This window comes from Nannobrachium achirus, assembly GCF_963921795.1.
Source record: "Nannobrachium achirus genome assembly, chromosome: 8".
In the NCBI taxonomy this organism is placed as follows: Eukaryota; Metazoa; Chordata; class Actinopteri; order Myctophiformes; family Myctophidae; genus Nannobrachium; species Nannobrachium achirus.
Genome location: NC_137817.1, coordinates 41346136 through 41371896, shown reverse-complemented (window position 1 = coordinate 41371896; position 25761 = coordinate 41346136). Strand labels below are relative to the sequence as shown.

Below are 25761 nucleotides of genomic sequence, written 5' to 3'. Positions count from 1 at the left end.
AATATTTTTTATGTCATATTTTAACTATGTAGCAACTGTGTTTGATGGCGATGAAGTATCAATTTAACGTTGCTTTCTGCCGTCTAAATCTTCTGAGATGAGTCACAGTTTTGGAGAGGCACAGTTGGTTTTGTGGTGTTGAATTCCCCTGTGGCCTCCCGGAGGTCATCCCATGCTGATCCTTTGACAGCCATCACTTCCCCACATCAGCCTCTTTCACCTTTTCACATTGACCATGAATCCCAACAGGGGAAGGTTATCCCTAAAAGTCATTACAACATCTTGGTTCTGTGTGTGTGTGTGTGTGTGTGTGTGGGGGGGGGGGGGGGGTGGGGGAGGTAGCGGCCAGACATCATAACACTGAAAAGCGTTTTAGCACCCAGCCTCTGTTCCATGTTTCCTTGTGCCTGTCTTGGTCATTTTACTTAATGTTTCAATATTTGCGCACTGGTCGCATTTCAGTTCAAGCTTCGGTGAAAAGGTGTAATGTGACACCAGAAGTGTCGACATGATGCTTCTTTGCTGAATAAATGAGGCTTTATCATATTAGTCTGTATGTGTTGCTTATTAATCTTTTGTCAAAATAATTAATAACTTTGTATTACAGTATGTCAAATGCTCTGAATGTACAGTATTTCTCTCAGTGCAGCTCTGGTCTATGAATCTTGTCACATTTAGTAGTTTTAAACATTTGCTGTTCTTGTGCTTCAGCATATTTTCACAAACAATAAAACGACCAAATGTGGGTTATTAAATCTGTTGTTCACACTCATTATTTTCCTGGACTGGATGGGGCAATATGTTTTACAAGAAAAACACTTCGGCTTAATTCGGCCTGGCGTCGATGAGTTGTATTATCTTTGTAAGCTTAAACATTTAGCTTTGACTGGCCTCGATTTTGTACCCTGAAGTTATTAAGCAATGAAATGTTCTGGAAAAGAGATGACTTGGGACAATTTGTTTACTGCCATTTGACATTGAAAATGATTGGTTAATCTAGCCGAGCCTGAGCTGAGTGCTGTTTAGCTTGTGTTGTACTATCATTATACTGTAGGTGAAGGAGGTAAACACAGGAATTATTTGTAGTTGTTTATCATGACCACTTCTCATTTAACTCTCAAATACCTGGAACGCGCCCGAGTCGCGTTAGATTTTAACCACTTTAACCATTATTTTATGCTTTAACTATTGAAAAATAGCAGATATACAAGCTCACAGCGCGGCACCGAGTGCCGCGCTGCGAGCTTGTAGATCTGCTATTTTTGAAAAATCGTGAAAATGTGTGCAAGTCTTTGAATATCTTTGACCCGATCTTTGACCCGACTTCTAAATCCTTCTTCTAAATCATGTTGTTCTCAAACTTTTTCATGTCAAGGACCTCCAAAATTACAGGTATTTGGCCGCGGACCCCCATCTCAAAATATGTTGTTCCAGGGACCACCCAGAAGGAAATATTTGAGTTACAAATGTTCGCTTTTAAATAGATATATTCAAAGACTTGCAAAGAAATATCATGATTTTTCAAAAATCAACACAAGCTCGCAAGTGAGCTTGTATATCTGCTATTTTTCAATTGTTAAAGCGGTCAATAATCCTAGGCCTAAATGGTTTAACCACAGCAGAAAACCATTAAGTGTGCCTCTTTTGGGGCAGAGGTGGTGTGAATTTATGGATATTGTTTTGAAATCTGGCCAATCTCGCATAATCATTTTCACCCAGATCTTTTTACATGTTGAGGGATATTAGTGCAGGAACAAAATGCACCTTGGTCTCCTTGCCAAGTTCCTGCTGTGCCCTGCGGGCTCATGGTCCAGGTCCAACAACAACAAAAAGTGTGCATGAAATCCTGTAAACATCCTATAATTAAGATCAGAACGGCTCGTTGGAAGCTGCCCCAGGGATTGAGTCCAGAGGTAGTGGAGAGTTTGCATGGATGAGAGAAATACACTAAGCAGAAATGCGACATGCAGATAAAAAAGAGCCTCTGACTGAAACCTAGGACATCCACCAGCACATTTCTTTCATTTGCTTTTTTATTATTTATTCCTGTGCCTCTCAACGTGCGGCCAAGGGACCCCCAGGGGTCCTTGAGGGGGTTCCAATGGGTCCCCAGCAAAATGTGTTAAAAGTTCAAGTTCAACCGCTTTGACCCTATGCCTCAGCTGTTTGAAAATAGCCAATATACGGTACAAGCTTGCAACACATCACGATGCTACGTGTTGTGAGCTTGTAGGTCGGCTATTTTTAAAAGATAGAAAAAACATAGTAAGGAAAATATTTGTTTGTTATGTGATTACAGCATGATGTATTAACCGCAAACCCATATAATTCATTGACCGGGGTCTGTACTTTTTTCACTACACCAAATCTCTTCCAAAAAGCAAAAAAAAAAAACTAACAAAGAAAACATGTTTTTCCTTTACCACAGTGATATTTACAAACGCGATCGTCTATTCTTTCTGAATTGCAGAGGTTTGGCGATTTCTGCTGTCACCCCGGATTTTTCAAAAGTAATTTTGTGGTGCTTTGAGCACCACAAGCCAAATGCCATTGGGCTCCATCATATTGAGATGATGGCAGAAGAATTCTCTAAACCACTGCGAATCACACCAAAACTATCTGAACGCATAAACAGCACGGCTAACAAGAAAACAGGCTTGCATTCTGAAACCATTATGTCTCCTTCATAACATTGAGCGGAGTACTCTTTATATTTTAAGGGCAGATGTTTGGGTCAAAGCCAGCTATCCCATCATTCCCACTACATGACCAGACTGACCAATGTGGTCACCGTAGAAACTCTTGTGCCTCCCCATCTGACACTGCCCCGGGGGGGGGGGGGGGGGGGAGTGAAATTACTGCCCCAGGAAGCCGTTCTCACACCCAGGCATAACTCTGGCATAGTCGGGGGGAATTGTAGAGGTTGCTGGGGTGACAACCCAACTCGGCTTTTTTATTAACCACTTGGACCCCCAGTATCCATGTTCTGGGCGGATCATTAGTGTTGTCAAGCGTTGTGAGCTTGTAAATACTAGGCTATTTTTAATGGAGAGGTTTAGTAGAAGGAAAAAAGTGGTCCAAGTAGCCAACCTCAGGTCCAATTTACTATGTCTACTAGATCACTGTTTCCCAAACAGTGGGTCAGGAGTCGGGACCCATCTGTGGGTCACGGACCAATTTTTATGGGTCATGGCTTGAGTAAAAATCCAATTTTCTTTTCCTACTAAAAACATGAAATATATATTTAAAAAATGTTCCCTTCCCTAGAAATCATTTTATTTTTTAGAAATAAAAAAGAAATGTGTGAATTTTATGAATTTTCAAACAAAGAAACAAACACATTTAAGAAATTCTATAAATAAAATATAATAATTATTAAGAAGTAGTGAAAATAGACGATCTACAAGCTCTCAACACGTCGCTTACTCGCTTTGCGCCGCGTTGAGAGCTTGTAGATCTGCTATTTTCACTAGTTTGGGGGAGAATGTCTAATTTCTCCTTTGGGTCAAGGGCTAAAAAATGTGGGAACCACTGGCGATGGTATAAGTGGTTAATGTCCTGGCATGCTCCACGTGCTAACATACGTACAGTGCTAATCCCAGTCTGTCAGGTGAGGAGAACAGACAATCCTGGAATGGAGTCATATTTTCCTTCAATGACAAAACGTTTTGAAGACACCCCAGAAAACTATCTTGGGCCACATTCCTCTGATACAGGAGGCCATAACAAACTTATGAATACATGATCGTATTTGACATCGCAATGCATTTCAAAGTCTTTTTTAAAGAAAATAAGTTATAACGATGTGCTGTGTGTTGGCAGTGCATTGATGATGTGCCTGTGTTAATATCAATGTAATTAATAGATGAAATATAGAACAAACTAGATGCAGTAGTAACACTAATTGCACAGTTCCAGTCTGAACGCCCTGTAAACTGCAGCACAAAACGGCAGTATGAACAGTTCACCATCATGGGTCTTTCTCTCCGGATGAACTGTGTGCCTACAATCCGTCCTAATTTGCAGCATGCGGCCGGTGGTTTGAGAGAGTAAATAAATTTCAAGTCTTGTTTCGCATCGGCGTGAGCCTCCGTCTTCACGGGGCTGCTTTACATGGAAAACACATGTTTCTTCTCTTCCTTGGCAGCTTACGCAACCTCCCAGCTCTGATTCCCAATGCTGTTTGACACGCTTTGCTCTCTGGCAGCTGGAGGAGACAATTGTGGCTTCTCTCCTGTCTTATTCTTTTGTTATTATCTGCGTCTTACATAAGAATATATCCATTATACAAAATACAAACACGCGCCAAAGGTCAAATGTTTGTCTAGATGAGCCAGACTATGATGGTAGGAGACATTTTAGGAGTAGCTCTTAAGACAATACAGAGGAAACGAGTATATGTTTTGGAACTCTCAGACCCAGACTTATTTTGCTGTAGCGCTAACATTAATCTTAATAATAATCTCCTTTAAACCTCCCCCAGCATCAGATCGTCAGACAGATAGACAAGTTGAACCTTGCGTATAGAAGATGAGACTGCATTGCTTCCCTTGAGTAAAAACTAAAAACAAAAAGGTTCCATTGTGAAGCAGCTGAAGACAATTTGTCTCCCTTCCTTATGTCTAGACGATTCTCACTCAAGTCCACATATCTATATTATTTTGTACCAGAAAATAATCTGTTCATGGTCTCTTAACATCTAATGTACTTGCTTGCTGAAAGTCAGATTACCAGAAAGGAATTAAATGTTGAATAAATGTCCTGAAACCCTATGTCCAGAACCGTTACTTTACAGGGAATGAAAAGAAGAACCTGTATTCCATTCGATTATTTCGTCACAAGCACTTATTAGTGGTCAAATGCTTTTTTTAAACACACAGACAGACTTAACTACTAAAAAGAAGCTGGCATCCCTATTTCAGGCATGTCAATATCCAAAGTAGCGAAAAAAGCAGATCTACAAGCTTATAGTTTGTGACCTTGCAGATCTGCTGTTTTTGGTTTGCATGACACTGTCAAAAGACACGTATAAAATAGGACATTCATGTATGAGAAAAGTAGAAATACTAAATATGGTGATGCAAGGTTTACGGTCGTGGGGCACACATTGAAGGGTTTTTTGTAACCTCTCCACGGCTAGTGAACCTGAAGAACTCAACCTGCATTAGCTATTACTACAACCTCCAACCATCCAAGTTAGCGCAAATGGAGGTGAGCAGTGCCTGCATGTATGTTTGTCCAATTGTCCCTCTATGACTTGGCTTTAAAAAGTTGCACACATAACTCATGGTCATTCGCCTTCAAGGGGAAGTTCACCCCCGCAAATGACTGTGTTTGTTTTTGGGGCATTCCTGATCCAATATTACAATATTGGATGAATTTAAGTAAATGGGAGTCCCAAAATCAATAAAGACATGTTTAAAAAAAAAAAAAAAAAATGGGAGTCCCAGGCAAAACTATAAATCAAAAATGATGTATAATCTCTAAAACAACACTCAGTGTAATCCGAGAAGGAGTACTGTACTGTAGTGCAGAGATTATAGCAAATGTTTAGTTTTGTTAAGCTTGTTAATGCGACAAAAATACATCTCTGTGAATTCAAGGCTTCATAATTCGTAATTGATAGGAGAAAAAAAGTCATTTTAAACACCTAGACCTGGACCTGCCTCAAACCTTACACAGTAGCACAGGACCACTGTCTTTGGCCCTCTAATCCACTGGGCTGTTCCATGCAATGTCAATGTTACACTTAGGCCTACATGGCTTAAAGATCATTAAAACACCATTTAAACACATTAAAGGAGTAGTTCACCCCCCAAATGACTTTTTTTCCTATTGATTACTCATAACATGGAGACTTGAGTTCAATCATATTTTTTTTGTATTTTTCACATTCCTAAGAAAACAAATTGATTATAGTACATTTTTACCTCCATTGATTCCGGATGGGGACCCGAATGCATTTGGGTCCCCATCCGGAATCAATGGAGGTACATTCATTGTAATAAATCTTTTGTCTTAGAAAAGCATCAAAAACCAAAAAATATTAGTGAACTCATGTCTCCATGGCGTGTGTAATCAATAGAAAAAAAGTAATTTTTGGGGTGAACTACTCTGACCCAATGAAATGACTATTTTGGGTATTTTATTTTTAAATTTCAGTTTGAAAAGGAAGCCTGTGTGTTTCTGAACCAATCCGAGGGGACCATCAGGTAATGGGAGTAATGGGAGCCAGCAATGGGAAACAAACAGGTGAATGTAATCAAAGGTTCATTTATATACAAGTGGACCTGTCTATGTCATCACTTTTTGAATTTCTGTTCACAGGAAGTAATTAAGAATGGCCTATTTAGGGACCTTTGATATAAATATACACAAAAATTGTTTATTTTCTATTTTTTTGGCATCTAGTGTTAGGTATGGCCATATTATCACTACAGATATACTCTAAAAGTGTGAAAAACATGTTTTTGATTTCACCCTGTCTTTAAGCATCTCTATTTTGGGTTATATTTGTAATTTAATTAATTAATTAACTCCAAAATAGCACTATTTTCTACAAGCAAATGATGGCTAAATCAGATTAAATGCTAATAAAAATTCAACAGTGTTGCAAAAACAATTTGCAGACAAATGTGTGCCAAAGTGATGAAAAACAAACGAACATGTACAATATATAGGCATCTCCCTTTGGAATGATGCTAAAAAGCTATGGGACACAACAGCCCCCTCTGCTGTTCAGTACAACTGTGTGACTGGGAAAACAAAAGCATGCTCAACTGGACTGCAGCTACAGCCTTGTAGCAGCATAATATTGCACATTGCCCATCTGTATTTATCCCAGCAGCTTGACACAGAGATGTATTCAACTCATATTGGAATTGGTTAATCTAAAGGGCCTAATATTAAGATACAAATCGCAATGAAATGAGACAGGCATGTGCAAAAAGTATGAAATCTTAGGCACTGTATATCTATAATATAGATATAAAGGTATAATATATATTTTATATGTGTACGCACCCATTTGGCACTAGAGGGTGCTATGACCAAAGTGTTGATTTTATGTGACATACTGCTGGTGACCATGGGGAGGTGCTGTGGGGTAAACTAGCGGTGACATTCACCTGTTACTCCTACTCCCCGTGGCAACTTTCCACAGCATGATGTAGTACAAGTGTTTTTTATATTATTTTCGTAGACTATTATACAGTACATAATAATGTAGATGTGTGCACATCTCTCTCTCTCTCTCTCTCTCTCTCTCTCTCTCTCTCTCTCATTCATTCTCTTTTTCCCTTTTGACACATTTCCTGAACCAGATTGGAAGTTGGAACCCAGGCCATGGTGTCTTTGTCCATCGATCTATGGTTTCAGAGCTACCAGCACACCTCAGCATTGATCCAGTGTGGCAAGGGACTGTTAGCCAGTTTGATCTCTAGTCTGTGTATCTCTGTGTACCATTCCACTCTGCTCTCCACCTCTGTTGCAGTGCAGCTGGAAACTCTTGTCAAAACACATCCACAGCTGTTACCAGGATTGTTTGCTGTCTAATTAATTGCACCTGCCTAATTCTGCTTGCACTTGTTAAGTGTAACTCTTGTGGAGTGGGATCAAAATCCAGGAAACTGTGTAGGGAGAGTGGGGTAAACTGAGACACTTTACATTTGCTCCCCTCTAGGCAAACTAAAAGACATCAGTAAAAAAATCACACAATTCCCAGTAATTTGGGATGTTTCCTAACAATGGAAGTTATCAGAATGTATTCAAGAAAAAAGGCAGTGAAAATATGATTGTTTAAAAAAAAAGTGGTCTTGTGTCTCGCTTTACCCCAGCACCGGGGTAAACTGAGACAGACCAGAGAAATCAAGGGGGTAAAGTGATCCACTTACTTGTTTCACTTTAAAACTACAAAAAAAAAAAAAACACAGCGTTGGCGGGTTAAATATGCACAATACAAAAATGTACATAGCAGACATTTTTAATAGGTTTTTCCTGTCATTTCCACCCATTTGTCAAATAATTTGACACATGGGCAGAAAGAACCTATAAAAGCCCTATAAAAAATGTATGTAAGGGTTTACCAAACTTTTCTCAGTTGATCCTTATGTATTTGTTCCTGTAGAAGTATATTGTTGTATTGTGCATAACTAATGAGATAATTATCTCATTAATTATGCACAATACAAAAATGTATATTGCAGAAATGGATTCTACAGGGAAAAATACATAAGAATCAATTGAGAAAAGTTTGGTACACCCCACAGCCACATTTTGGGGAAAAAGGACATCTCTATCAATTCAGGGTAATCTTCAGCTAGCATCATGGATTTATATGTTGGTAGTTCATCAACATGTACAATATAAAATGTTCTCCCTGAATCAATTTAAAACAGCTTATTATGTTGACAGCAAGAAAAAATACTTTTACATGCAAAAAACATATTTTTGTGAAAAAACATGTTTTCCACAGCACTATCAGTTCCTCTCCTTCATGGCAAGGGGGAAATTCAAGGGGCTTGAAAATATAACGGTCACAGGACCTCAAATGTGTTCCATTGCCTAGATACAGGAGGTGGCTCATTTTACCCAGTGTCTCAGTTACCCCACTCTCCCCTACGTTTCCCCAGGCTTCAAAATTGATCATTTAGGTGATTTCACATATAATTGACTATAACCAATCAAGCTGAAATGTTGGAGTTCTGTACCTGAATCCTTTACAAACCAGATAAACCAAACAGATCTTGATGTTTACTGAATAGGTTCTGGTCAATCACTTAAAACCCATATTCTGTACTTTATTGACCAGGGCTCTATTCTAGATCCGCTTAGCATTTCCCTCTACCAAATGTCTTCGAAGAAAATAGCTGATCCACAAGGTCACCACCACACATCGCAAGGCGATGCAACGACATTCTTTGAGCTTGTAGATTAGCTGTTTTCGTGGAATGTTCACCCCAGAAAAGCTATAGGATAGAATAGGTTTTATGTTTGGTTAACCACTTTCACCCTGGAGTTCCTAGTTCAGGCATGTCATTGGTGAAAATCTTTCTTCTTTTTTTCCCTTCTGCTATTTTGGCTATTTTATTATTTAGCCTACTTTTTTTCTTTTTTTTCTTTCTTGAAAGCATAAAATGGGGCTAATGTGGTTAGTGAAGAATTCTCATGGCGATTTGAAACCGGTTGAGAAGCATGTTTTTTATTTGAGATTCCACAGATTTGTGTCATTCCCCTGTGCTGTGGTCTCTTGTGTCTGGACTGGAGTTAATGCTGGGTGTGCAGCGCAGCTGTCTCCCACTACCACCCCTCACATGCAATCGACACTGTCTTCTTTGTTGCATTAGTTATTTTCCTGAAGCATGTAGGAAATATAACATTGCTCTCTCCTCATCTCTCTGCCAAGTATGGATGCAGTCTGACACAGTCTTGGCATTCCACAGACAAGTAAACAATGCTATGTGATGAAAGCATGTGATGGATGTAACACATCTTGGACGTGTGTGTGTGTGTGTGTGTGTGTGTGTGTGTGTGTGTGTGTGTGTGTGTGTGTGTGTGTGTGTGTGTGTGTGTGTGTGTGTGCACATCATTGACCCGTCTACTCGCTAAAAACACACACGTACACACACACCAGAAACGGAATAGCTTGGACTCTTTCTATGCTAATTGTAGAGGACATGTCCACAGGCTGGGTGAATAGGAGGTCAAGTGATATCAGTCAATCAACCCCTAAGGTCAATACTTTGACGTAAAGTCACTGTGACCCTGAGAGGACCCGGCTGTGCATAGCTGACCTAAGCCTAATTGGCTCTGTGCATAACTGTATAGTCCCTGTTTTCAGAAGGTGGCGTTTCTCGCTCCAGTTCCTTCTCCAATTAACCTCGCATTGTCTTTGTTCCCCACATAATGCGAATCAATTACTTTATTCTTGCTCGCTACGAGTTAGAATAAGTTACGCACAGAGCCAGTTATGCTATATCGAACAACGACGTATAATTTGGGCTTAATATTAGTTCACTATTGTGGTAGCCAAATCATTTAACAAAGGAAACCAGCACTCACTTAGATCCAATAGGATTCTTGTTTATTAAGGGTTCACCCCAGCAGCAAATCAAACGGACGTTTTGGCCCACAGGTCTTCCTCAGCGTAAAAGAAATGGTGCCATTCACACTCAATCCCCTGCAATTTGCCTATCACCAGAATAGTTCCACAGAAAATGCCATTGCTACTGTACAAGTGTACATGACTTCACACCACCCTCTCACACCTTGCGAGAGACATAGTTCAGTTAATCAAAACGTCTCGTGTTCAATCTGTTAGATGTGTGCTATTTTTTTATCCACCTCTGAATTCCACATGTCATTCCGATGTATTGAATGGAAGCACAGTCGAGCCTATAACTCTGCAGCCTGGACGAGTTGGCGTTCCTGGGTCAGGTAATGGATCTGTTCCTCTTGTCTCTGTGGTTCTGTTCTAGCTGGGCCTGAAGCTTATATGAGGCTATGTTAGCTGGCAGCTGACTGTACCACTCTCCTGATTGTTGAATGATCAAAGGCCTGAACCCTGTATGACCGCCCAGAATACAGTCTGATCGCTGCACAGCGTCATGTTTTACATACATTAGGACAGATGACAGAGAATTAGCAGTTATGTGTGTCACTCTGAACTTGCTCTTCTGTTCAGCCACTGACCACAATGGATTTGATCAAGCAAGGCAACTTTATTTGTACATCACATTGGCATACACAAAGGCAATTCAATGTGCTTTAGATAAGGTGTATGGTAAAAGCAGTTAAAAAAAGAAAAAAAAAAGTTTTATAAATCGCTGTGGACAAAATTAACAGTAGTTGTTGTTGGCGCAAGGCTCAGATCCTTTGGAAGTCTGTTCCAACTAAGTGTGTCATAATAACTAAACACTGCCTCACCATGGTTTGTTTTGTTTTGTTCTGGAAACAGTTAGTAGATTGGTCCTTGACGACCCAAGATTGCTTGAGGGTTCATAATGTAAAGGCAAGTCAGCTGCATTCTGAATGAGCCATACTGTAGCTGTGTGACAACCCAGTGGTTCTTAAACATTTCCAGGCCCCTCAATTGTGAAATGGCCGGCTTTTAACTGAAAATAGCGGGTCTACAAGTTCACAGTGTGTCACGCTGTGACCTGCTGTGAGCTAGTAGATCTTTTTTTATGCCTCATCCTTCTCTCTCTGACCTTGTCTGTGACCCGTGGTAGGTCACCATAGACTAGCATAATAATAATGGTGAGGGAGCTATGCCAATTTTATTGTCATAATAATTAGGTAGATAGAGAGTTATAATTAGAAAAGGTTTGTGGACTGTTATGAATGAAGCAATACTGGGAACCCCTTCTGATCGAACCCTACTTGTGACTACTTGGGTTTGAACCTGGCTCAGGGCCTGTGTTGAAAGCGGTCTCTTTTCTTCCAATACATTCTCTCCTGACTCTACATGGTGCTGTAGACTAAAATATCCCTACATTCATTGCCAATTGGAAATTCATACAAAGCCGATTAGAAGGTGTCTTAAAAAGCACGGTGGATGTGTTGTGTCCACTGTGACCTTTAAACCCAACAGCTGCAGAGATGATAATCATCCTGATTACGACATTTTAGCAATCAGTTGATATTGTCCTGATTACGCTTCTCAACTGCTTTCACATTCAACTTCACCCCAAGTCTGCATTCAATTAAGCGACTAAAATAAGTAATTCCTAAATTCAAGTTGTTGATGTTTTCCCCGTAATTCTGCTAGAACATTTCACGCACAGCCCACTTTTGGGTCCCAGTCCATTGGTTGAGTTCATAATCAGTCGTTGGCAGAGTTCGATTTGTGTAAAACAAACAAACACTACTACTGCAAGGCCTCCTCCTTTTTGTCCCTCATAAAAAAATCTCTTCGCTGGAAATAGCCAAACTACGGTATAAGCTGATGCTTTGTAAGCTTGTAGATCTGCTATTTTTGAATGTTTGCCTATGACATGCCTACATATTAATTGATACACAATGGAAAATGTCACAAGATACGAGGACAGCATAGCAGTAATTCCAGTATCTATTTCCAGTTCATTGCATGCTGAAAAAAAAAAACATTGAAATTTGTTTGAAATTAATAAACCTGCCTACCGGCGATGTCACTGGTAAGCAGGTTTCTGAAATGTCCACAGCCCTCCTCTGTGATGCAGACAGAGTAGACAGAAATGGTAACTTGAAGGAGAGAAAGATGAGCACTCATCAATCAGTCGTTCACAATACCTGTGTATCGGGTGCACGGTTCTGGTAGCGATAATCATTTCACAAAGGAAACCAGCACTCACTTTGATCCTAATAGGATTCTTGTTTATTAAGGGTTCACCCCCAGCTGCAGATCAAACAGACGTTTTGGCCCACAGTCCTTCCTCAGCTTAAATTAAATGGTGCCATTCAATCTCGACCCCCTGCAATTTGCCTATCGCCAGAATAGACCCACAGAAAATGCCATTGCTACTGTACATGACTTCACACCACCCTCTCACACCTTGAGAGAGACATGTGTAAATGCTGTTCATAGACCACAGCTCAGTGTTCAATACCCCATTCCCCCTCAAACTAGACAACAAAATTATAGTAGTTCACCTCCAAAATTACTTTTTTTTCCTATTGATTACTCACGCCATGGAGACTTGAGTTCAATAATATATATTTTTTGTATTTCTTGCATTCCTAAGACAAATTTGATTATAGTAAATTTACCCCCATTGATTCCGGATGGGGACCCAAATGCATGTGGGTCCCCATCCGGAATCAATGGGGGTACATTTATTGTAATCAGATTATTGTTTTAGGAATGCGACAAAAAACAAACTATTATTGAACTCAAGTTTCCATGGTGTGAGTAATCAATAGGCCCCTTTCTCTACTCCCAGTACACCTTCGACTTTGAAGTGATAGGCAGTGATAGACTTGATCGCGAACGACGATCCATTATACCAATATAATTACAAACTGATAGTTTATACACTCCAAAAAAGTATGATATCAGTATTGTATCTGTTTAACTATCTGTCACCATTGCTGTGGTTGTAAAGCATGATCTGGCTGCCTGCCTGTCTCTCCCACAAAAGTAATTTGAGACTGAATTATTCATTAAATTATCACTGCAACTGATTTAAAATGATAATGAATGACCTGCCATAATATAATAGCCCTTAATCAATACCAGATCAATATATTCTGTAGTTTTCTTTTTATTGGACTTGACGTTCTAACTATGGTTTTCCAGAGTGACACAGATCTTCCCTGGTAACATCTTCAGAGACATAACATGACCATAATCATAATCAGAATCAGTATTAAAGTATGGAAAGAGTCTCCCAGTGAAGGTGTGTGTGAAGGTGTGTATGTGTGTGTTAGAATCAGGATCAGAGAAGGACAGCTGTCCTCTGTCCCAGTCCAGCTTGACTCTGATCTTCTGGAGTCCCTGATCCACTGAAAGTTTAGTCCACTTCTCATCAGACCCTGGTGAGGAGACTGCTGTGTATTTACCCAGACAGCCATTTATAAACCAGTATCCACTCCTTCGGTGTCCCTTCCTCTGGGAAGACTCCACACACACACCTACATTCCAAATTGGACTGGATCCAACCTCAACATCCCAGATGTGAGACCCTGAGTTAAAGCCCTCAGAACCCAGGACTTGGTAACAGGAGACAGCCCTCTCTGGGTTGTCAGGAAGCTCCTGTATTTCTCCAAGTGTCACACTGGTCAGATCATCAAACAGTATGTAACATGGACTAGCAGTGTTGGGGTCCAGGGTGACAGGAGTGTAGGAGACAATGTCCTTCATCTTGTACCAGACTCTGAAGGTCAGGTTCTTCAGGTGTTTGGCCTCGTCTATCAGTGTTCCTGAGAGCGCCGGTGGGTCCTGCAGGCTGAGCTGGACTCCCTCCATCGTGGTCTTGTAGTTCTGCAGGAATGAGACGTGATCATGGGCTCTCAGCTGGTCCTCAGCAGCTTGGATTGCATTGGAAAGGGCTTCCATTTCTCTGCTCAGGCCCTCAATCCTCTCCTTCATCTCCTGACTCTTCTGAGCCTCTTCCTCCCGCAGAGCGGCCATCCTGGCCTCCTCTTCCTCCTGTAGGAACCGACGAAGCTTTTGAAACTGTTCCTTAATCTTAGTCTCTGTGTTCCTGGCCTGGACCTTGATGTGATTTTCTGTTTTGTCGTAACCTGTTTTAACTCCATCAAAGACCTTCAGTTTCTCCTTTAAAGGCTTCAGTGATTCCAGGACCTTCTGTTTGCAATGTCCAGACGCTTCGTCCACGGGTAAGAACTTGTGTCCGGAGTGTTTCTCTGAATCGCGACATACGAGACATGCCAGCTGTTGGTCGTCCAGACAGAAGAGCTTGAGCGTCTCACTGTGTGCAGTGCAGAAGTCCTCAGAGCTCACCGACGAGGAGCTCCGGCCTTTCTCCTCCAAGAGGTTCTCACACAGGTTCTTCAGAACAAAGTTTATACCAGGTTGTTTCTTGGAGGATCTTTTCTGACAAACAGGACATTCTCTTGTTGGTCTTTCCATCCACCAGTCCTGCAGACAGTCTTTGCAGAAGCTGTGGCCACAGGACAGCACAACGGGATGTTTAAAGATGTCATGACACACAGGACAGCTCAGCTCCTCCTCCTGAACAGTCAAACGGGAAGACATTTTCTCTGCTGGTCACACATCTGATCTGGAATGTTCTCTGAGGCTGTTACACCAGAGGAATACTCTAAGACAAAACAACAACGATAACATCATGAGTGTCAATAGTATTAGTAGTTATATAGTAGTAGTAGTAGTAGTACAGATGTGCCATTTCTATGCCTTTCCTGCATTCTTTCTGGAAATACTTGTTTTCCCAAGGTTCTTTTCACTGTTTATACTTGATAATTATTCTCTTTTGTTACTGAAAACAAGTGTCACTTTTCTACACTTCGACACTTAAAGAGTAATTAAACCCAAAATCACTTTTTCTATAAATATATATTATATAAATGGGTCACTTATGATAGGGAACTTATGATATGGTTCAATTTGCCCATAGGCTTGTGGATTCAGAGCTTTCTGCTGTTTCTGTAGCTATTTCTGTGTACTTCCAGTTTCTGGGTAGAAAATAAATATTTATCGCCACACATTACATATTGCTCACTGCATTCCATTAGTTTGGCGTGACGTGGCTTATATAATTAATATTAACGTTTGTTTTATATAGATTTGTGTAGCCCATCTAATCCCCACGTATCTATGGAGAAGGGTTCCCAAGTTATATAATGCTATGTTTGAGTGTTCAAAACAAGTAATCTCCAATAAGCTCTTTAAGGGAAAAACCATAAATGTACCTTGAGTAAATCGAGTCAGACACCAGGACATAAATGTAAGGATCTTTAGTTAGGAAAATGTAGTTAGGGAAAAGGTAGTTAGAAAGTAAAATACAAATTGGCATTTATCCAAATTCACAATTAGGTGCAAAATAAACAAATACAATCACACTTCGTAGTGCAAAACCAAACAGTTTCACTGTTTCACTGTTCACAAACTTAAATGAACCAACCTCAATTAGTTACTCACAATAACCCAAACTGTAAACACTTTCCAATATAATTGGCCAAATACCTCAAATTCAATAGTTTCAAACACTTCAACCAATTAATCAATATTACCACAGTGCACTGTATTAGTATCAACCTAAGCCGGCATCTAAATAAAAGAAAACAAAAACCCCACCCACGTTGCAGGCCTGTTTACTGTCCGTAGATGGCGTCCTCACTCAGGAATTTACTCACTGTTCAGACGTTACTTGTTACACGTTGAATCTTCAAAAGACCGACGGATGATGCTCTTCACAAAACGAAGACGATGATGCTCCGTTGACGAGTCAAAGGGGTCCACCCCTAGCTCCAAAGTCTCTCTCAACAACAGCTCACGTTGCTGGCTTAACAACACTACTGTATCGGCTAGCTTTGGCTAACTAGCCGTCCACTCAAAATACTGCGGGCCAGTACAGACGCACGCAGCTAACTTTAGCCAGCTAGCTGCTCAAACACTCACTGCAGAATGACACAGTCACGATCCTGTCGACGGCACTGGCACACCACAGTACAGCTTTCAGTCCTCCTTGCAATGATTTATCACACCGGACTCTAAAACTCTCAAAATCAAACCGTTTGTCACGTTTCCTTTATGTCACTTTTATCGTTCACTCACAACGTCTCTCCTCTCTTATCACCGGCATCTCTCTCTGCCGTGCAGACAACGTGCGCGTGTTTACTTCCCATCACATGACGTGCTAGGACACTCCTGATTGGCTCAGCCACTCTGCTACGGTAAGTGCAGATGGACAAAATACAGAACTTCACAGAAAATAAACCCCCAGTAAAAATAACACTCTTCGAGTTAGTTTCAAGGTAGGTAAAAGTAAGTAAATATAATTAAGTATACCCATTTCTTTTGAACAATAAACAATGTCACATTCTATATCAAAATCACACAAAATAACTGTTACAGTATATCTTTTTAGCTTAATTCAAATAACAGCATTTCAAATAATGTCTCTTCTTATTAACCCAAAATAACAACAGGGCTACACCCTCCCCCTTCTAAATGTCTGATGTCCTCATTAGACTCAAACAACAGGACTTAACTCAAACACAAAGGTTGGCATGCAAGCAAGCCTACTTTTATTCTTCCCAATCTTAATAACAACCCCTCTATGGACAATAGTAAGGGGTTCCTCACTGGCCTTACCAGGCTTATCATAGGTAAGTCTCATAACTGGTTTACGCAATCTTTTGGGCCTAGTGTGAGTAGGAGGGGATCCTATATTAGTGCTACTAGACTGCCTCCTATAATCCTGATCACTTGAAACTGGTTCAGGGTCTGATTCGGTGTCAGGGATATGAGGCGTTTCTTCTCTCTTCGGAGGGGGTTCTGGCTCTGAAGAACTGTCACTTGCTGACTCCGAAGGACTGTCACTTGTCTCCATCTGGGCTTCACTCTGGCCGTGAGGGGGCTTTTCCTTTCGGGACAAGATCTCTTCCAGGTAAGTACGGTACGACCTACGCTAGGGATACTCCAGATCAGACTCTGATTCTGAGGATGATTCACATTCTTTTTGCACTGAGTGATCAGGGGTTTTGCGCTTACCCCGAACTTGTGCTCGAGTTCTGGGCTTGGATGGCAAATCTTCATCTTTGTCCAACACTGGCATTCGCACCAGTTCTCCGACAGGCAATAGATGATCTCGGTGCAGGGTTTTCAACTTGCCCATCCCGTTCTCAGGCTTCAACTTGTAAACGGGTAGGTTTGGCATTTTCTCTGTGACCACATAAGGAATGTCACACCAGCGATTCTGGAGCTTGTGTTTCCCAGTAAAGGCTAGGTTCTTGAGCAACACCCGGTCACCAGGCTCTAGGTTTTGACACCTCACTCTCTTGTCATAGGCCTTTTTGTTGCGGAGGTGTAACTTGTTCGAGGCTTCTTCTGCTAGCTGATAAGCCTTCTGCAAGTCTTGCTTTAGCTTAGTGACGTAGGATGAGTGTTGACGTTCTACTTGATCTTCAGGCTGGGTGCCGAAGCACACATCAACGGGGAGTCGGGCTTCCCTCCCAAACATTAGGAAGTAAGGGGAGTATCCCGTAGCGTCACTTGTGGTGCTGTTGTACGCATGCACCAGATGCACAACATGTTGACTCCACTGTCTTTTCTTCTCCTGGTTCAATGTGCCCAACATGGACAATAAAGTCCGGTTGAACCGTTCCGGCTGCGGATCACCCTGGGGGTGATAGGGGGTCGTTCGGGACTTTCTTATGCCCATTATCTTCAGGAGTTCTTTGATCAATCGCGACTCAAAATCCCGCCCTTGGTCAGAATGGATTCTGGTAGCAAGGATTTTGGCAACTGTGAGGGCCTTTTGGTTCTTGGTAGGGAAGGCTTGGGCGTACCTCGTGAAATGATCAGTTATGACCAGTACATTGCTGATTCCTCTTGAATCTGGCTCCATTGAAAGGAAGTCTATACACACGAGGTCCAGGGGCCCATTGCTGACTATTTGATGTAGGGGAGCAGCTTTGTGTGCAGGGGCTTTCCTCAGAATGCACTCTCCACAGTTTCTGACATACTGCTCTACACTGGCAGCCATCTTCGGCCAGTAGAACCGGCTTCTTATCATGTCAACAGTCCTTTCCGCTCCCAAGTGACCGAGGTCGTCATGAAGGGACTTTAACACAACTGGTCTGAACTCAGCTGGCAGCACGAGCTGACGATTCTGCTCTCCAGACTGGCTTTGGCTCACACGGTGTAGTAATCCGTCCTCCAGGACCAACTTTGCCATTTGTCTCTTCATGGCTGAGATCTCAGGATCAGACTCTACATCCTCTGGCCACTTCCCTTGCTTCACTGCATGGATGGTTGGTCTTATTACTGGGTCTTTTCCTTGAGCCAGGATCAATTCTTGTCTGGACAACTGGCCTAGTGTGTTCAGCTGCACCCGCGTAGGGAAGGCATACACATCTGGCACACACTCAGGGGATGCTCCAAGTTGTTCTACGTATCTGGGAGAGGCTTGAGGGGATCCCAGAACACCAACCTGCTGACATATAGACTTGACACCAGACTGGGATATACTTTTCCAGTCTGTATCCTCTTCTCTTGGCTCCATCCTCGACAACAGATCCGCATCAATGTTGTTTCTTCCAGGTCGGTAGAGGATATCGAAGTTGTAGACTGACAAATCCGACAGCCACCGATGTCCATGGGCATTGAGCTTGGCAGTTGTAAGGACGTACGTCAGCGGATTGTTGTCAGTGCGGACTGTGAAATTGGCTCCGTAGAGATAGTCGTGGAACTTCTCCACAATGGCCCACTTGAGAGACAAGAACTCTAACTGATGTATGGGGTAATTTCTTTCTGAAGAGCTCAGTTTTCGGCTGGCGAAAGCCACTGGCCTTAGACCTTCTGGGTGGGCTTGATATAGAACTGCGCCAAGCCCTGCAAGACTGGCATCCACGTGCACCACGTAGGGTTTGCTGGGGTCAGCGAAAGCCAGCACGGGAGCATTAGTGAGACAGTGCTTGATGTGTTCGAAGGCATCTGTGCACGCTTGATCCCATCTTTCTCCGAACGGTTCCTTCTCATCCAGGTAGGCTTCACTGTTCCCTTTCTTTGGTTTCCGTCCCTTCTGCGTGGGAGCGTACCCCTTAGTCAGCTCTGTTAGGGGACGGACAATGGCTGAGTAGTTGTAGATAAATCTGCGATAATATCCACAGAAGCCCAAATACGATCTTAGAGTCTTTAGGTTTGTGGGCCTGGGCCAGTTGGTAACAGCTTCGACCTTGCTGGGATCTGTAGCGACACCATCTGCTGACACGATATGACCCACATATTTGACCCTGGTCTGACAGAAGACACATTTGTCGAGAGAAATCTTGAGACCAACTTCTCTGAGCCGGTCTAGGACTTTCAGGAGTCTGGACTCATGTTCTTCCAATGTCTTTCCAAAGATGATCAGGTCGTCCAGATAAACGAGAACTTGGAGGAGGTTCATATCTCCAACTGCCTTTTCCATTAATCTTTGGAAAGTCGCAGGTGCTCCGGTAATCCCTTGAGGCATTCTCTCGAACTCATAAAAGCCCAGAGGACAAATGAAGGCCGTTTTTTCTTTGTCCTCCTCCTTCATGGCAATTTGATAGTAGCCGCTCCTTAAGTCTAAGACAGAGAACCACTTGCTTCCGGTTAAGCAGTCCAGAGCCTCGTCAATCCGGGGAGTGGTGTACTGATCAGGGATTGTTCGACTATTTAGTGTGCGGTAGTCGATGCACATCCGCACTGCTCCACTTTTCTTCCTGACCACCACTATTGGGGAAGCGTATGGACTTCTGGATTCCTTAATGATGCCTGCAGCCAATAACGTCTGTATATGACTCCTCACATCATCGATATCTGCAGGAGCAAGGCGTCTAGAGCGCTCACGGAAAGGTCGCGCGTCTTCCAGGCGAATAGTATGCTCCACATCTTTTGCTAGCCCCACATCTAGTTCATCTAGAGAGAATACTTCTGCTCTCTCAGACAGCTCCTGTCTCAGTCTTGCTTTCCACTCTTCAGGAGCAGGGGAGTCTCCAAAGTTGAGCAGACTGATGTCAAAATCTTCAGAGACTGGCTGTTGCTTTGACATTGTGGTGACTACATCAGTGGGATACAGGCAGCCAACAACGGACCCCACAGGTATGGTTGTGTTTTTGAGGGATTCGTTCTGGAGGATGACTGTGAAACTGTTAAGATCAACTGCATGGCTTGGAATGACAATGGGCTGCAATAGCACTCCTGCAGGAAGGGGGCTTGAAGAGGAGGCTTCAACCATCAGGATCTCCTCCGGTAGTGGGTCATTGGCCTCGACTTTGCAAATGGCATGACAGCTGCGTCCAGCAGGTATCACCAATGGACCAGGGCCCTGCCACTTTACAGATCCTACTTCCTCGTTGCTTTGGAGAAATCTTGAAGGCTCTGTGCAGGTGCTTTGAACGGCCATTGTTCGAGCCATACATGTCCCAGGCATGTCTTCACACAGCTGTGCAAGGCGTTTGGGAAGACTGGCTTTAGCATTAGTTCCCAGAATCACAGGTGTCTTGTCGGGACCCGCAGGGTCAGGACAAATCAGGGCCAGGACTGAAACGGTGGTCGGGGCTCCTGTCACTTTCTTCGGAAACTCAATGTCAACCACTGCATAGCCGAGGTACGGGTAGCTAGAGTCACTTAGGCCCCATATATCCAATCTGCTCACTGGGTGGATCGGCACATCGGACAGGTGCTGCTTATACCAGGACTCGAAGATGATGCTGACACGTGAGCCACTGTCCAACAGTGCGTCACATAGGTGGCCATTTACTTTTAGTGGCTCCAAGGCTGGAGGCCCTATCAAGCCTTCTGGTAGGTCGGTTGTCTTGTGAAACTCCAATGCACTCTTCTTACAGTCCACATTAGCTGTAGGCTCAGCACTGGCGAGCTGTGAGTCAGTAGTGTTAGCCTTTTTGAGTGCTCCAATAAGCTTCTGGATCACTTTGCTGGGGTTCTCAGCATTCCTGCACCTTCCTGCAATATGTCCATTCTCCCCACACCGGTAACAGATGAAGTCAGCTGAGTTAGTGGCTCCTCTTGTTGGGGTGTTGGGTGCAGGACAGTTACTGGATGCAGGATGGTTACAGGGTGCAGGACTGGTGCTGCCCACGGTCATCACTGCTGGTGAGGCCGCAGCTGCATGGAACATTTTGGAGTTCATTTTCTGGGTTAATTGCCTCACTTGCTTCCTGAGGGCAATTACTTCAGGGTCTTGACTAGTCTCTGTGTCTTGTGCTGGGGCAGGGGGTGTCTCAGCGCCTTCTTCTTTGACTGGGGGAGATTCCGTCGCCAGTGTAGCGAACATGGACTTAATTTCTTTTAACTCAGCTCTCAGGGTTTGTATTTCTGATTGGTTTTCAGCCTGTGGTTTGGCATAGACTGTGCGCACAGACTGGTTTAGCTTAGCTTTAGAGGCTTCATACTCCTCTTCTGTGCGGATATCACGCAGCAGTTGGAGGAATGTTGGAGGGTTGTCCTTCTTTTCTCTCAGTCGTAACTGGATCAACATCAAGTCAGCACCTACTGCCCCTTTAAGTAGTTGCTCAATGCGGGCTCTATCCATGCCGCTGGCTGGAAGACCACCTCGTTGTACGACTTTGGACAGACAACGCTCTAATCTTCTTAAAAACTCTGACAATTTCTCTCCTGGCTGCTGGCGCAGTAGACGGAAGGAGAAATATAAATCATCACCTGATTCAGCCAGTCCAAATGCACTCTCTAGTGCTTCCAAGCATTTCTCTGGGGTGACATCTGGTTCAGATATTCGCACAGCTTTGACAACTTCAAGTGCCTGCCCCTTCAGGCTTTCCATTATCCTCCTGCGTTTCTCTTTTGGTGGGCAATCACTCTCCTCCACCATCAAGTAGGCCTGCTCCATCCAATGGTCGAACTGCTCTTCACCGGCTGGAGTAGGTACAGTACCTGAGAACACACGCAGGCGCCGATATCCTCCGCTCTCAGGAGGTGGCTTTCCTGTTTTCGCTAGCAGGTCACCAACAGCACGGATTATTGACTCTACTGAGCCTGGGGTTGGGACTGGCTCTTGCCCCGTGTACAAAGCCTGCACGTCTTCCATAGACTTTCCCTCTGCTATAAGCAGAGCACTCAATTTACTGTTAAAATCGTCTCCAGTGGCTTTTGGGCTCTCTGTCACTGTATAGATTGGCCAGGCTTTAGACTCAGAGCCTTCCGTAAAACACGCTTCAGGTGGAATAGACTGTGCTTCTGTCACCTTTTCTTTGCACTCACAGAGCACCATGAGCGCATCTCCTTCATCATTTAGCATCCTGCCCCTCACGCGGACAGCTCCAAGGCACTTTATGCTCTGTAGGACTTCTTCAATGTGACTTATTTCTGTCTCTTCTGGGACAACAGTCAGGAGTGCGTAGGACTCATCCAGCCCCTCTCCCCGACACCAGTTCTTTAACTTTTTGGCAGACATTGTGATTGGGTTTTGACTGCTATTTTAAAATAAATTGGCAGGCAGGTAGCACTACTTACTTTGGTGTCTGCTCTTTTAAACCACGTGGACTGGTAGTTTAAATTAAATTGACTTTTTTTTTTTTTACTTCCCCTTTAACTTTTTTGTTTTATTGGGAATTACAATGCATGCAATTATCTCAAAACAATAGCATCTCAGCAGTGCCTCTGTTTTATATAGATTTGTATCAAGGAGGGGCGTGGTTTCACTGTACTTGCGTTTCTGACCAGAGAGAAGTCACACTGTGTAGTGACTGTCTGTTTCCTGGTTCTCTTTCACAAGTCAGACTTTGTGACAGAACGTTGTGCGGCAGTGGTGGAAAATATACTCAAATGTTTTACTTGCAGTATTGAAGTATCAATACTGCAATGTAGAACCATTCTGTTACGAGTAAATGTCCGGAATTCAACGTGTACTTGAGTAAAAGTAAAAATAGACAATCTACAAGCTCACGTGAGCTTGTAAATCGGCTATGTTCTGTGCATGTGAACGTTGTGTACAGACACACCCAAACACAGAAAATAGTGTTAGCGTCCATGCCTCCGGTTGTCCCAGCGGATTAGACAACATGGCGTGCGGTAAACAGAGCACGGGTGGAGAAAGTTAAAATCATGGATACGGCATATTAGTAAAAGACTTACAAATGGTAAATATACAGAATATATGCAGAATCTTTATCATTTTTCCACATGCATGAATAATTATTAATAAAGTTAAATAAATATGGATCTATAAATCCATAATCAAAACTAGAAGCAGTGCTCTTCCGAGCACAGGTCTCCACCAGGCCGTGCGTCCTGGTGGTGCTACTGTATAATAGGCCAATGTAAAAAGGGTGGCATATTCTTCACCTTAGATCTTTCATGGCAATCGGACGCTGCATGCATGATTTCAAGCATTGTGTTCCAAAAATGTGTTTCGCTAAAGTCTACCTGCTGGTGGCGCTATAACAGGACAATGTTAAAAAGGTAGCATTTGTTCCTTGACCTAGTGGGAATATGTGTGGCAAATGTCACGGTAATCGCAAGCTGCGTTGATGATTTGAGGCATTTTGTTCAAAAACGGAGCAATCCTGCAAACTTTGGAAGCTAATATTAGCCAATCAGGATGGAATGTGAAATATCAGACGGATCGGACTTGATCACATGACTATAGAGATACTGTGTACCGATTTGCATGATTTTTGGATAAAATCTCAAGGAGTAATATCCAAAAATGTGTTTTACATAAGTCGGCTCAAAGGTGGCGCTATAAAAGACTGATGTGAAAAATGCAGGGCAAAGGTTTATCCTTAGCCTCTAGGGAGTGCGCTTACAAAGTTTGAAACTGATCGGTGGAGTTATAGGTAAAACCACAAATCGGGCTGTTATAGCGCCACCATGAGGCTGAAAAAAAAAAAATTAAGTGGCATTTCTTCCTCGGCCTAGTGGGAACGTGTGTGCGCGATTTCATGATAATTCCACTTTGCGTTTGTGATTTGAAGCATTTTGTTCAAAACGGCTCAATCCCACAAACTTTGGAAGCCAACCTTAGCCAATCAGGATGGAATATGCAAAATCGGACAGATCCGTGTCGATCACATGACTGTCGAGATATTGCCTACCGATTTGTAGGATTTTTGGACAAAATCTGTAAGAGTAGTGCACAGAAATGTGTTTAGCAAACATCGGCCACTAGTTGGTGCTAGAAAAGGCCCATTTGAAAAATTTAGGGCAGAGGTTCTAGATTGGCATCCAGGGAATGTGTGTGCTCACTTTGGCAGCGACCGGGCCAACGGCGACTGAGATTTGGCGCTCACAAACTGCGAGGACGCACGCACGGACGCACGCACGGACGGACGCACGGACGGAAACACGGACGGAGGGGAAAACATACTCTCCCTCAGCCTTCGGCTGGTGGAGACAATAAGACAGAGACGAGCCAAAGGACTATCAATAAATTGCTGTATTTGAACTTGAAGAGAGTCAGACAAGGAGACAAACAGCTGAGCATACCATCCTGGTGGCAGCTTTGCTAATTCTCTCTCTTCCAAGATGGAAGTTAACATACAGTATATAAAGAGAACAGTTATGACATGTAAGATCGTGGGACTTATTGATTCGTTCCCAGATCATAACAAGACGACAGACACGTAGAGTATTGGTAATTTTCCACTAGTGACATATAGTATAACCAAAACAAGCCTGATTTCGTAGTATGACCTGTAATCAGTAGCCTGAACTTACAGTATACGACCAAAATATGGTCTCCCATACTGTAAGTTCAGTTCATAATATAACCTTATGGTCATATGAGCCTCATACACAAATCATACAATTATGTATAATAATAATTCATATCTATCAGTGCCTAGTTTTAATTATGGTTGCTGAAATGCTAACAGCAAGTACAGCTCACTCTGTGGCTTCTTTCAGAATAAAAATGATATGCACGCATAACTCCGCCCCTCGCCTCACAACAACAGATAACCACGCCTACATTTTAGATTTCTTTTCATAATCTGAATTCTGATAAAACAAATAAAGGGTCTAGGTTTCTCGCTCATTTAACACAAATGCCCTCCTTTCTCACTGTCAATCTTCTGTCAATTTACTGACAATCCACTGTCTTGCCAATGATATGACGTTTGAAGTTCTCAAATGGCACATCTGTACTACTAGTAGTAGTAGTGATTGTAGTGTTTACAGTATTCATAGTAACTAACATTAATAGTTGTAGCACCTTTTTCTTACCTCAGTGGTGATTGTATCAGATAACAGTCTGTTGGTCTGCCAGGTTGTTCAAAGGATCCGTCCGTCCATCTATTAATTGATCTATTTATATTAATATTTGCGTCTCGCTTCGTTTTTCGTGTCGCAGACAACCGTCTCTGACAAGTGTTTCTCATTCTGAGAAAAAGGCAGAGTAACTGAACAAGGAAATGGACTTTGATTAGACACACACACACACACACACACACACACACACACACACACACACACACACACACACACACCAAGGAACCTCCCTCATGCCATGTGATTTCTGGGAAAACGAAACAAAACTGAACTCTATCTGAACTGAAAGTCAACTTGCAGCCATTAGAAGTTTTGCATACTTTTCATAGGCCTTCAGTAGTTCACTGATACAAGGTCAACTAAAA

The 25761-nt window shown here is 42.6% G+C and overlaps 1 protein-coding gene across 1 annotated transcript; it reads right to left on the bottom strand.

The window, feature by feature from the left end:
• Nucleotides 1–12889: 12889 nt before the first annotated feature.
• LOC308289871 (E3 ubiquitin-protein ligase TRIM35-like) lies at nucleotides 12890–25485 on the bottom strand. The gene is made up of 2 exons (XM_080731641.1): nucleotides 25352–25485; nucleotides 12890–14759 (listed from the first exon to the last, which is right to left on the bottom strand). Exon 2 carries the CDS (start codon nucleotides 14693–14695, stop codon nucleotides 13256–13258), a length of 1440 nt encoding a protein of 479 aa, XP_080587767.1. The 5' UTR covers nucleotides 14696–14759; nucleotides 25352–25485; the 3' UTR covers nucleotides 12890–13255.
• Nucleotides 25486–25761: the final 276 nt, after the last annotated feature.